The sequence below is a fragment of the Hemiscyllium ocellatum genome, chromosome 17, assembly GCF_020745735.1.
Source record: "Hemiscyllium ocellatum isolate sHemOce1 chromosome 17, sHemOce1.pat.X.cur, whole genome shotgun sequence".
Taxonomy (NCBI): domain Eukaryota; kingdom Metazoa; phylum Chordata; class Chondrichthyes; order Orectolobiformes; family Hemiscylliidae; genus Hemiscyllium; species Hemiscyllium ocellatum.
Genome location: NC_083417.1, coordinates 62,974,160 through 62,986,684, shown reverse-complemented (window position 1 = coordinate 62,986,684; position 12,525 = coordinate 62,974,160). Strand labels below are relative to the sequence as shown.

Here is a 12,525-nt window from a genome sequence, read left to right as displayed (position 1 = left end):
CCATCCAGATTGTAAATGCCTGTGAAACTCTACTAGTCACTGGCTGCCATCCTGAAAGAGACCCCTTTATCCCACTCCCTACCTTCTGCCAGTCAGCCAATTTTCTATCCATGCCAGTACCTTGCCCTTAACACCATGGGTTCTTATCATATTTAGCAGCATCTTGTGCAGCACCTTGTCAAAGGCCTTCTGGAAATCCAAATAGGTCACATCCACTATGTTCTTATTTGTCTAACTTGCTCATTACCTCCTCAAAGAATTCTAATACATTTGTCAGGTGTGACATCCCTTTATCAAAGCCATGCTGAATCCCTATTTTACCATGCACTTCCAAGCACTACACAATCTCATCCTTAATAATGGACTGTAAAATCTTAGCAATGATTGATGTCAAAGTAACCAGCCTATAATTTTCCTCCCTCTGTCTTTCTCCTTTCTTAAACATAGATGTTCCGTTAGCCATTTTCCAGTCCTCTGGGATCATCCTTGACTCCAGTAATTCCTGAAAGATCACTACCAATGCCTCTACAATCTCCTCAGCTATCTCCTACAGAACTCGGGGGTGCAGTATATCTGGTCCGGGTCATTTATCCACCTTTCAGCTTTCCAAGCATCTTCTCCTCAGTAATGGCTGCTATACAGCCATCTCTGCCCTCTGATTCTTTTGAAGCTTTGACATGCTGAAACCAAATGAAAAATATGTACAGTTCACTGGCACCAAAAAAATTATAGATACTGAATTCCTGGCATCCACCACACGCTGGGTGGGGTCAGAATCTCACGTCCCACTGATTTGCCATTGACTTTTCTTCAATTAGCTGTATTTAGTGTCAGACCATCTTTTAACTTTGTACAATTTCCCATTCCCCCACTAATGTTATCAGTAATTCCATACCTCATGTATTGTAGTGACAGTGCACTGGATAGTCATGTGTAATATAAATCTTGGCGATAATCTATCAGATAAATATAATTAATAGCTACTCGATCTCATTCTGCATTTAATACGTCTCTGTCTTTCAGGAATGCACTTTCTTCCAGGGAGGTAAAATTAGACAGGGCGATTAAAGTTCCCTCATGCACCTGTTAACAGTCTTCTATAAAAAAGCAGAGGATTAGCAATAGCTCTCTCTTTGACATCAGACCTTGGAAAATGGGAGGGAACTTAGTCTGAATTGCAAAATATATTTCTTATCATCTGTATTGTTGGCATTAAGATTGATGTTCATTATTGATGTACTGTCTTTGAATTACCTGGCAGATTGATGCACGCAGTGATCGTACTGGTGAGGTCATCTTCAAGGACAACTTCACCTCCTCTGTTGCTGGAATTGTGGAGGAAGATTACAGGATGGATGGACAATCGCAGCTCATCTGCTGCTCAGTTGAAGGGGAAGGTAAACTATGCATCTTTCACTGACTGGAGTGAATTCTGATCAGAAATTCTCCATTAACCCATTGCATTATATTGTGTGTTGGGAAATCGATGAGGTTCCTGAGATGATGATAAGATATACAGGTCAAGTAGTACGAACTAGATCTGTGCTCTGCATCGAACTGGTTCATGGCAACTGATTATGGTATCTGTAAGACAGTACACTAAGGTTGAAAAGGATGAAAGTAGCATTCCTCCTTTCTGTTGTTCTTTTGATGGTATGAATTATCAGCATATAATGGTAATGACCCCATCTTCCCCCACCTCCCCACATGAGCTGCAATGTATGGTCAAATAACTTGTTGATAGACGTACAAGAATCTTACACCTCTTAAGAATAGATGGCAGAGGATTGAAGGTGTGGGCGTAAAATTGGGCACCATGTCCAAAATGTTACTTCTATCCCAACTTAATCCTTCTATAAGCAAAGCTGCCTTTCATCTCCTGTGAAATTTTACTTGGCATTAAATGTTCTACCTGGCAGTCTGTTGGATGGACAAAGGTTGGCAGTGTGAAGGGAAAGATTACTTTTTGGGCCCCGTGGTCTGGCAGCATTCTGTCGCCTATTCCGAAGCCCTACATAAAAGACAAGACCACAAGATATAGGAGCACAGTTAGGCCATTTGATCTAGCGAATCTGTTCCACCACGCAAATATGGCTGATATGTTTCTCAGTCCCATTCACCTATGTTCTCCCCATAACTTTTAATTCCCTTACTAATCAAGAGCTTATCTATCTTCGTCTTAAATAGACTCAATGATTTGGCCACCACAGCCTTCTCTGGCAGAGTTCCAGATTTGCCATCCTCTAATTGAAAAAGTTCCTTCTCATCTCAGTTCTAAAGGATTGTCCCTTCACTCTGAGGCTGTACACTTGAGTCCTACTCTCCTATTAGTGGAAACATGTTCCTCACATCCACTCTCTCCAGGCCTCTCAATATTATGTAAGTTTCAAAGTGATACACCACATGTCCTTTTAAACTCCATTGTATACAGACCCAGAGACCTCAACTGCTATCACTCTCTCCTACAAGTGACAATCTAATCACCGCCACTTGTAATTCAATCGTGTTACCATCGTCACATGTAATTCAATCATGTTACCATCACTGAATCCTCTACAATCAACATCCTCAGGGTTATCATTGACCAGAAACTCAATTGGACTCACCACATAAACACAGTGGCTCCAAGAGCATATCAGGGGCTAGGAATACAGCAGCAAGCAGTCACCTCCTGACTCCCCATACTCTGTCGATCCGCAGGATCATTCTTGTAAATCTTCTCTGGACTGCCCCCAAGGCTAGCACATCTTTCCCTAGATATGGGGCCCAAAGTTGCTCACAGTATTCTAAATACTGTCTGACCTGAGTCTTGTACAGCCTCAGCACTACGGCTTTGCTCTCGTATTCTAGCCTCTCCAATCGAATGCTTATGTTGCATTTGCCTTCCTAACTGCCAACTGAACCTGCTTATTAATCTTAAGAGAATCTTGAACTAGGACTGCTGGTCCCTTTGTGCTTCAGAATTCCAAAAACTTTCCCTGTTTAAAAAATAGTCTATGCCTTTACACTTTCTACTAAAGTGTATAACCCCATACTTTCCCACATTGTATTCTTTCTGCCACTTCTTTTCCTACTTTCCTAGCCTGTAAAAGTCCTTCTCTAGCCTCCTCAACACAGCCTGTTTTTCCATCTATCTTTGTGTTATCTGCAAACTTCGCAACAATATCCAGATTGTTAATATGCAACATGAATGGATGTGGTCTCAAAACTGACGGCTCTGGAAGTCCACCACAGTCACTAGCTGCCATCTCGAAAAAGGCCTGTTTATCCCCACTCTCTGCCTTCTTCCAATCAGCCAATACTCTATTCATGCCAGTATCTTGCCCGTAACAGGACTTTACCTTATTGAGCAGCCTCCTATTGTGGCACCTTGTCAAAGGCCTCTGAGCAATCTAGATAGATCACATCCCCTAGCTCTGCTATATCTAACTTGCTCATTTTCTCCTTGAAGAATTGTATCAGCTCCCTACACTTGTGTAGTCCTTGTGACTGGAGTTCCTCAGAATATTGTCTTAGGCCCAACCATCTTCAGCTGTTTAAACAGTGACCTTCTCTCCATTATAAAGTCAGAAGTAGGGACATTCGCTTGTGATTGCACAATGTTCAGTATCATTCACGACTCCTCAGATATTGAAGTAGTCCATATTCAAATGCAGCAAGATCTGGACAGTATCCAGGCTTGGGCCAATAAGTGGCAAGTAACATTCATGCCATACAAATGCAGGCTATCACGCTCTCCAACAAATGACAATCTAATCACCGCCACAGTCGTGTTACCATCACTGAATCCTCTACGATCAACATCCTGAAGGTTACCATTGACCAGAAACTCCGCTGGACTCACCACATAAACACAGTGGCTCCAAGAGCATATTAGGGGCTAGGAATACAGCAGCGAGCAGTCACCTCCTGACTCCCCATACTCTGTTGATTGTCTACAAGGCACAAGTTAGGAGTGTGATAGAATACTCCCCACTTACTTAGATGGGTGTAGCTCCAACAGTACTCAAGATGGTTGACCACATCCAGGACAAAGTAGCCCACTTGATTGACACTACATCCACTCCATCCATCACCATCACCCAGTAGCAGTAGTGTGCACTATCTACAAGATACACTGCAGGAATCCACCAAAGATCCACAAACAGCACCTTCCAAACCAATGACCACTTCCACCTAGAAGTACAACGGGGCAGATACATTGGATCACCACCAACTTCATGTTCCTCTTCAAGCCACACACCATTCTGAACTTGGAAATATATTAATGTTTCTTCACTATCGCTGCATCAAAATCCTGGAATTCCCTCCCTAACAGCATTGTAGGTCAACTCACAGGAGATGGACTACAGCAGTTGAAGAAGGTAGCACGTCACCACCTTTTCAAGGCCAGCCAGCAATGCCTGCATCCCAAAAATAAATTTTAAAGAGCTTTGATTTAACTCAATTTGCACAATTGGTTTGTCTACCTTCTCCTGAGCATTCTGGCCATTCAGATACAAAGCTTTTAAATTTGTTCTATCATTGAATTTCCCAAGACATTTGGTTTTTTTGGTGCGATATGAGATGCACACATTTTGTCTCTTTTTATTCTCTGCTAACAATCTACCACATCAGTAACCATTTTAAAACTTTGCAGGCAACTGATTCCACTCCCCGCCCCACCCCCCGGCCCTGCAAACCACCTCTATCGGAACAGCTCCCTCCTTCCTCAGTATAGGTTCCAATGTCCTCTGAATTCAAACCCATTTCTCCTAAGTCTTTGAACAACATATTTACCTCTTTAATCTTGTTGATCCTGCACCAATTAGCTCGTGGCTGATGCAGTAATGTGGAGATTATTACCTTTTCGGTACTTCTTTTTAATTTAGCCTCTAGCTGTTCATATTTTCTCACCAGAATCACTTTCTACATATATCATTGGTACCTATGTAGATTATGACAACTGGATCTTTGTCTTCCTGCTCCAAGTTCCTCTGTAGCCCAGGTGAGATATCCTGAACCTGGGCACCATGCATTCGGCAAAGCTTTTCAGTCTCTTGATCCTGGCCACAGAGAACAGTGTCTTTTCTTCTGTTTATACAACCCCTAATTACGACTACATTTCTCTTTTCTCCCAGCTCTTGAATGGCTTTCTATACCAAAGTGCGATGGTCAGTTTGCACATCCTACTTACAGCTCCCACCCTCATCCACACAATGAGCAACAATCTGAAACCTGTTAGACAAGCTCAGGGGTTGAGGTTTGTTCAGTACTGTGTCCTGTATCCCTATACTAGCCTCACTCATAATGACACCCTCCTGTCCCTTAACACTGACCGAATTTGAAGTAATTAATCAGACAGTATAACTGCCTCCTGACTCACAGCATCCAGGTTACTCCTCCTTGCCCTGATATTTTGCAGTTTTCGAAGCTCAGACTCCAGCTCTTCAACTCTGAGCTGGAGTTCCTCAAGTGGCCACTACTTGCCACAGATGTAATCACTATGAAGCACAATAGGTTCCACCAGCTCTCAAATCATATAGATACGATACATCACCCTAGACCTGCATCCCTAATTTATGTACAGAGGAACCTTGATTATTGGAATACCAATTACCTGAATATCGGATTATCAGAGTGAGATTTCGAGGCTCCTATAGAAACATTACATCAAAGAGGTGTTTCCAACACTGATCGCGCCTTTTGTTTACAATGATTAAAAACGAACTCGGCTTACTGAAATGCTGCGGAAGACAGTCCTGGACATTGATGGGAGTCCAGGGACCATCTCCAAATGACTGACCGCTCGTCCCCTCTCCCTCTCTCTCCCCACACTTTCCCTGGAGTTCTACACAGGGGTGTACCCTGACTCCCGCCCCTTCCCCAGATAATCTCTCTAACATTGTCCTGTACAGGGCAAGGTGGAACTTGACAAAAAGTGGAGTAAAAAGTTGAGTGTGTGTACACACTATTTGGAGACTCACCCTTCAAAGGCAGCAGCAGTCTTACTGCTTGGAGGGGGAATTGGGTGAGGACAGAAGCGGGCGGGGTGGAGTTGGACGGGGGGGGCGAGGTGGACAAAGTTGGGGATTTGGACAGGGTTGGGGAGTTGGACAGGGTCAGACAGGGGTCGGGGTAAATGGGGGTGAGGCTATGTTTAGGGGTGGGGGCAAAGTTGGACAGGGTTGGGGGGCAGACAGGGGTCAGGGTGAACAGGGTTGGGGGTTCGGACGGGGGCAGGGATGGATGAGTTGGACAGGGTTGGGGATGTCAGACGGGGGTGGGGTTTGGGGGCGCAGACGGGAGCGGGGTTGGCGAGGTCAGATGGAGGTGGGGTTGGACAGGGTTAGGTGGATAGATGGAGGGGTGGGGGGGAGAAGCGGATGCCAGGGACTCCCGCACGGTGTGCGCCTGCCTAATCTCCTGAATGGGGAGCAGTCTGAGGAAGCACCCGCTGTGTCAACCCAACTGAACTGATGGGGGGGTGAGGGGAAGTGGTGGGAAGCTTCAGCAATGCTGCAGGTCCCTTACACACAAGTGTGTGTCTGCTCAGAAACAAACCCTGAGACAGCGAAAGGGATCAAGGCAGGTAGAGCGAGGAGAAAGCAAACTTTCAAAAGCTCCGAGCCTCAGAGGAGAGGATTTAATATTGTCAGGACCCCATTACTATATGCTTGTCTAGGGGAGGACCTATAGTCCCAGTAGTGGCCTCTTCTCCCATTGGTGAGTAGCCAGGCACCTCTTAGATTATAATGGACTTCCCTGTTCAAGAAAATTACTGGACTATTAGTTGCCACCCCCAGTCAAAATTCAGCCTATATTGTCCACTGTCAATTATAAGAAATACCCACTTGGCTGGAATCTTCATCTGGGGGTTCAGAAGAAAATGAGAAATTGCTGGTCTAAATTTCTTGTCTTTCACTCCATAGTTCGAGGTTATTTGCCTGCCGATCGGGAGATGAGAGGGAATTTGATGGACACAAATGCAGAACAAGACTTGATCCGTGAGCTGAGCCAGCGGAAACAGAACTTGCTGCTCGAACTGCGTAACTATGAGGAAAATTCAAAGGTAGCTGGGATATTAAACCATGTAGTTATTGACACTGATACCAGTTATCATTAGCTGAAAACATTCTCAAAACTGTCATGAAATATAAGAATGAACACACTGACCACATTTTTTTAATATGGTCAATCAACTGGTTTGCTCAAATAAGTTTTCTTTCTCTGATTTTCTTGCCTTTTATCCCTGTTCTACCAAGTACAATGTGTCTAACTCATGCTTTACTTTGATTAGATGTGCTAGATGAAACAGTGTAAAGTGAAATTTAGGTCCTCCTCTGCTTTGCTAGGGACTGCTTCTTAGGGTCACATACAAGAAGCAATACTTTGGCATGGCAAAATGTCTTGCAAAACAGAGAGCATTACGTAAGTGGCCGATGAGCAAGGGATGTGTTATACAGCTAACCAAATGTGTACATGTTGTATTGGTGTCAGGTTGCCTTGAATGCCCTTGGTGGTGAAGGAGATGGACAGATAGGCATTATTCCAGCCAATACACAACTGCAAACAAGCCTTTCTGTCAACGTAGACACTGCCAACCAAAGTCCTCATGTAGAACTGAGCATTTCTACATCCAATGGTGAGTCTGCCTTGTCTTGAGACACTTTAAGCTGCAGACAGCAGGAAAATATCAATGAAGAGGGTGCCTATTTGACATTGTATTGAATGTATATGCATTTTTGGCTTCTAATTTAAATTTTAAAAGTTAAATTGTGACTATTTAATATTGCATTAATCCATCATTTTGTATATTTACATGATCAAAACTTTTGAATCTGCTGTTTGGTTGAATCTGAACATTTTGACTTGCAAGATCAGTGGCAATCAGAGAACGATAATTGTATTCTAATGAAAGCATTATTTCTGATATCACTATTTTAAGGAAGAGGATTGGTGTTTTGTCAGTATCTTAGCAAACAGCTTTTCCTCAACTCACAACACTAGAGAAAAAAACTGATTATTGCAAGGTGCCAGTGTGATTTTACCTTTTTGCACTGTTTACTGAAGCACATTTGTGATTTTTTCAAACGGAACTCCTGTAACTTATTCAAAAGTTAATGAACTCCTTGGACAACATGCGGTGGTGTTCAGAAGCATCTCCTGTACTTAGAAAACCTTACTTCTGCCCATATATCCACCAGGCTATTTTTCTCACCTCATTCCAATTAAATACAGTGACCTTTTTAGATCTAATTGCTCCCTCCTATTATAAAAGTATGTGTTTTTATATAGATACCATTATTCGGGCTGTGCTTATCTTTGCTGAGGGTATATTTGATGGAGAGTCTCATGTGGTTCATCCCAGTGCACACAATCTCTCAGGACAAATCTTTGTCCCCATCACTCCACCCAAAGATATTCCAGTGGATCTTCATATCAAGGCTTATGTGGGCTACAGAAACAGGTGAGCAGTGGGGCAGTAGGATTCAGGTCTGGTTGTGCCCTTCATAAATGGCACAATCTGTAAATTACAAATGTTTTTATTTCAATACAGCTTAGAGCCAACTTATTAGAGATACAAAACCAAAGAACTGCAGATGCTAGAAATCAAAAATAAAATCAGAAATTGCTGGAAAAATTCAGCAAGACTGGCGACATCTTTGGAGAGAGAACAGAGTTTGTGTATCGGGTCCAGTGACCCTTCTTCAGGAACCCAGTTCTGAAGAAGAGTCACTGGATCTGCAATTTTAACTCTGCTTTGTCTCCACAGATGCTGCTAGATTTGCAGAGTTTTTTTCAGAAATTTCTGATTTTGTTTCAATAGATGCCACCATTAGGAAGGGTTTAGAGGGATATGGACCAAGGGCAGGTGAATGGGACTAGATTAGGCTAGAATATCTGGTCGGCATGGACAAGTTGGACAGAAGGGTCTGTTTCCGTGCTATACATTTCTATAACTCTATATAACTCTATTCGTGGATGTGAAAATTATAGAGCAATGGAATGGCATGGGTGCAATGAGCCTGTCTCATGTAGTTTGTCAAGTCTTTGTTGTTGCGCGTTGTGGAGGCAAATATTTACTCTCCATTGTACTATAAAGCGATATGATGTATATTCTTTTCCTCCAATCTGTTTTCAAGGGAAAATGTGAGGCGTAAGACACAAATATAACTGTCCAATATTGGAGAGGGGGGCTACACAAGTCTGTTGTAAGTTGGGACCGTACATATGCAGATATTTATTGAGGCAGTATGTCAGTTTGGTTCAGTTCAATCTAAGTTGAAAGGATAAATTTAAAGCTGTACCACATTGATATTTCAGTGCACACTGAAGAAGTTTTGCATTGTTAGAAATTCTGTCTGTTGGACAAAATATTAAACCAAGGCCTGTCTACCTTTTCAGTCTGTGGCACTGCTCAAAATTGTATCAAAACAAATGAACTTTTAACTTTTATGTTCCGATTAAAAGGGAGTTTGCTATTTGGCTTGGAGTAAGGTCATTAACTGGAAAGGAGAGAGGGTAATGATTTGAGAGCAAAAGGATGGATCACCATGGTAACGACCTAATCCTGCTCCTGGAGTACATATTTATTTGTGCTGTTGGAGAGTTTTTGTGTGGAATGTCAATAATGTTTATTAGCATGACTGTTATTGTAATTCACACTCATTTATTATGAATATTGTATGTTTCTAAGATGTATATAAAGGGGTTTACTTATAACAAATTTCCATAATTGTTATTATATACCGATCCCTACACTGCAGGTAGATGCATTACTGTCTCACCTAAAGGAAGGTAATTAGTAATGTTTAAGTAGTAACGGTTTCAATTTTTCTGTAAGTCTGTAAAGTACAGGACATTAGTTAGTAACCTGTGAGAACTTGTACTGTAAGAATCAGCTCTGAGAGAGCCCAGTCAATCAAATGAGAAAGTATGGCTGTAAAATTATATTGTTGAACTATAGAAGCAAAAGAAATGTGGAGTTCTGTAAATGAAATTGGATGTATTGTGATATTTTTACTCAGCATGCAGTTCCACGTGTTCGAGCTGACAAGGCAACTACCTCGATTCTCAATGTATGCCCGACAGACTCCAGGGCCTGCTTCTGAACCTCGGAGTTATGTCACCTTCACAGTCAGTGATCGTGTGCAGAGGGTGAGTTTGAGTGCTTCTTTATCACCAGCTATATCTCATAATTGATTTCTAAATCAAGAATAATAAACCAACATGAAAGGCCACAGAGTATAGTACAAGGTAGAAGTAAAGCTCAAAGGCATTAAATTAACTCTGGGCATAATGATTAAGTTTTGCCAAGCATATAATTTTGGATGCTATAGGAGCAAGTAAAACAACTGAATATTGCCAAGATTTAAAATCCTTGCAAAAAATGGGTTGTGGATCCATCAGAATGGACAAGTGGTGTGCGATGAATGAAAACTCAAGTTGAAGAGCACAATTCAAAGATTGAGCTGGTCGGGACTCTGGAAAAGAGAGGCTGAAAATGTGATAAGGACGTGCCCTCACTTTAAAACAGTGTCATGAACACATGCATGCATGCACACTTCACACTTGCACACGCACACACATACCCCCCCATGCATACCTAACCCCACACATACACCCGTCTCCACACACACACATTCCTCCTATACCCCCACATAGATATTCACCCAACACACACATTTCCCCCCCCCCACACACACACACACACAGACATTCCCCTCCCATGCATACATACGCACACACACGCACACACACACACACACACACACACACAGCATTCACCTTCATAGATTGCTCCCATCCTCATCTTCTCTTCTTTGGTTGCAGTTTTCCATTGTAGGCCTGCCCACATTACAGTGAACCAGATGTTCGATGATGCCTGTTGGCAGGCAAGAAACCAAGGAAGAAAATGCAAATGCAGCCCCACTGTTAAATTCAGCAGACCTTAATATTACCCGCATTTCTGTTGCTACCCTTAGGGTATCCTAAGTGATTTCTAGAAAAGGGCATGCTTTATTTTGTTTCAGTGAAGAAGGTAGGGAGTATTATACATGTAAGAAATTGCGATTTTCAAAACACCTTTAATGCAGTACCACAAAGTAGACAAATGATTACCATCAGGATAAGTGGAGTCAGGGAGAGATGACAAAATGGATATCAAGCTGACTATAAAATGAAAACTGAAAATAAGATTTAAAAGTAGCTGGCTGACACAAAACTGAGAAATGTTGAAATTCACAAAGACATTAAACTTAATGGATGAATGGGTACTGTTAGGACAGAATTCGTCCAAGTGTGTTCTTTTAAGGAGTGACCACACTTACCCAATTATTTGATATAAAGCAGGTACGTTTATTTAGCTGCAGAAACTTAGCTGTTACAGCGAAGCACGAAAGATCGAATGGTTCGCTGGAGAAAATGTACAAGTTCTGAAAATCTATCGATAAGCTCCGTTAGTTATACTATTTTCTAATCTTAATTTACGTAATTGCTCATCGCGTGATCTTTCACAGACAAAGGCCTTCTTTAAAGTGGTCTATCTTGCAAACAAAGGTTCTATGTATTCTGGAAACATTTTAGTAGATTTCACAAAGGCTTTACATTATTAGAAACATTCTGTATCATGGACACAAAGAATTACTATGATCGAGACATTTTTCCTAGTCTTATTATCACATAGTTTACCTTAATCTAATCACTTAGTTTAGCAGGCAAAATTGACCTTGCTGATGTTCTTTCATTTGAACATCAGCTTTGTTAGTTGTCATGGCAACAAGCCCAGAATTAAAAATTACTTTGGTCATCATTTTAAACTATAGGTTCACAGTGCCCCCCAATGTCCTAAGAAGTAACTACATCTCTATCCTACCTAACATTCCCCCCCTTGGCCTCTTCAGAGGCCATAACAACTTAAACAGTTACAATCACAATATCGCGCGGCAACCAGGGCCAGGTGTGTCGGCGGTTACGTCCCTTTGGCTTTTCCGAACACATTATCTTGTCCAGGCCATCCGGTTCTAGGGAAACATCAGATCTGAGTGTAGGGGTCCCTAAGCAGCATCTTACTACAAAAAAATCAACAATTAGTATTTGATTCTAAATTATTCTTATTTTATCAAAAGAACTACAAAAACTTTATTAAAATTAACAAAACATAAAGTATAAATGAGCATGATAACAAATAGTAGAGAACCATAGAAAAAAAAAATGAATGAGCTTGGATGCTTGTAGAGTGAAGGTCAGTTGTCCAAAGAACACCAGATTGTACACCCACCAATTAACCGGTCACACTATACTATATTATGAAATCCCAAAATAGATTTTCATATTACTGGCACAATGCCGAATTTTCTTGTAATAGATTTAAATCGGCTTCAAAATCAGCCACATAGCTTGCATTTATTTTTTTTTATCAAAAACAATGTGAATATAATGTGCTGTGTCCACAACTTACTTATATCTGCTGCTCGGCAAGCCAGAGACTAGTCCAGATTCCCAAGACAGATGCCAAGGCCAGGCATCCGTTAAAACCACATG

The 12,525-nt window shown here is 41.8% G+C and overlaps 1 protein-coding gene across 1 annotated transcript in view; it reads left to right on the top strand.

Moving 5' to 3' along the window:
* The window catches only part of bbs2 (Bardet-Biedl syndrome 2), a 77,851-nt gene that overhangs the window by 43,928 nt on the left and 21,398 nt on the right, over positions 1 to 12,525 (top strand). Inside the window, exons 9-13 of the mRNA XM_060837829.1 lie at positions 1,262 to 1,397; positions 6,912 to 7,051; positions 7,480 to 7,624; positions 8,278 to 8,449; positions 10,011 to 10,140. Of these exons, the coding sequence (XP_060693812.1) occupies positions 1,262 to 1,397; positions 6,912 to 7,051; positions 7,480 to 7,624; positions 8,278 to 8,449; positions 10,011 to 10,140 (723 nt within the window). The remainder of the gene's footprint in view (positions 1 to 1,261; positions 1,398 to 6,911; positions 7,052 to 7,479; positions 7,625 to 8,277; positions 8,450 to 10,010; positions 10,141 to 12,525) is intronic.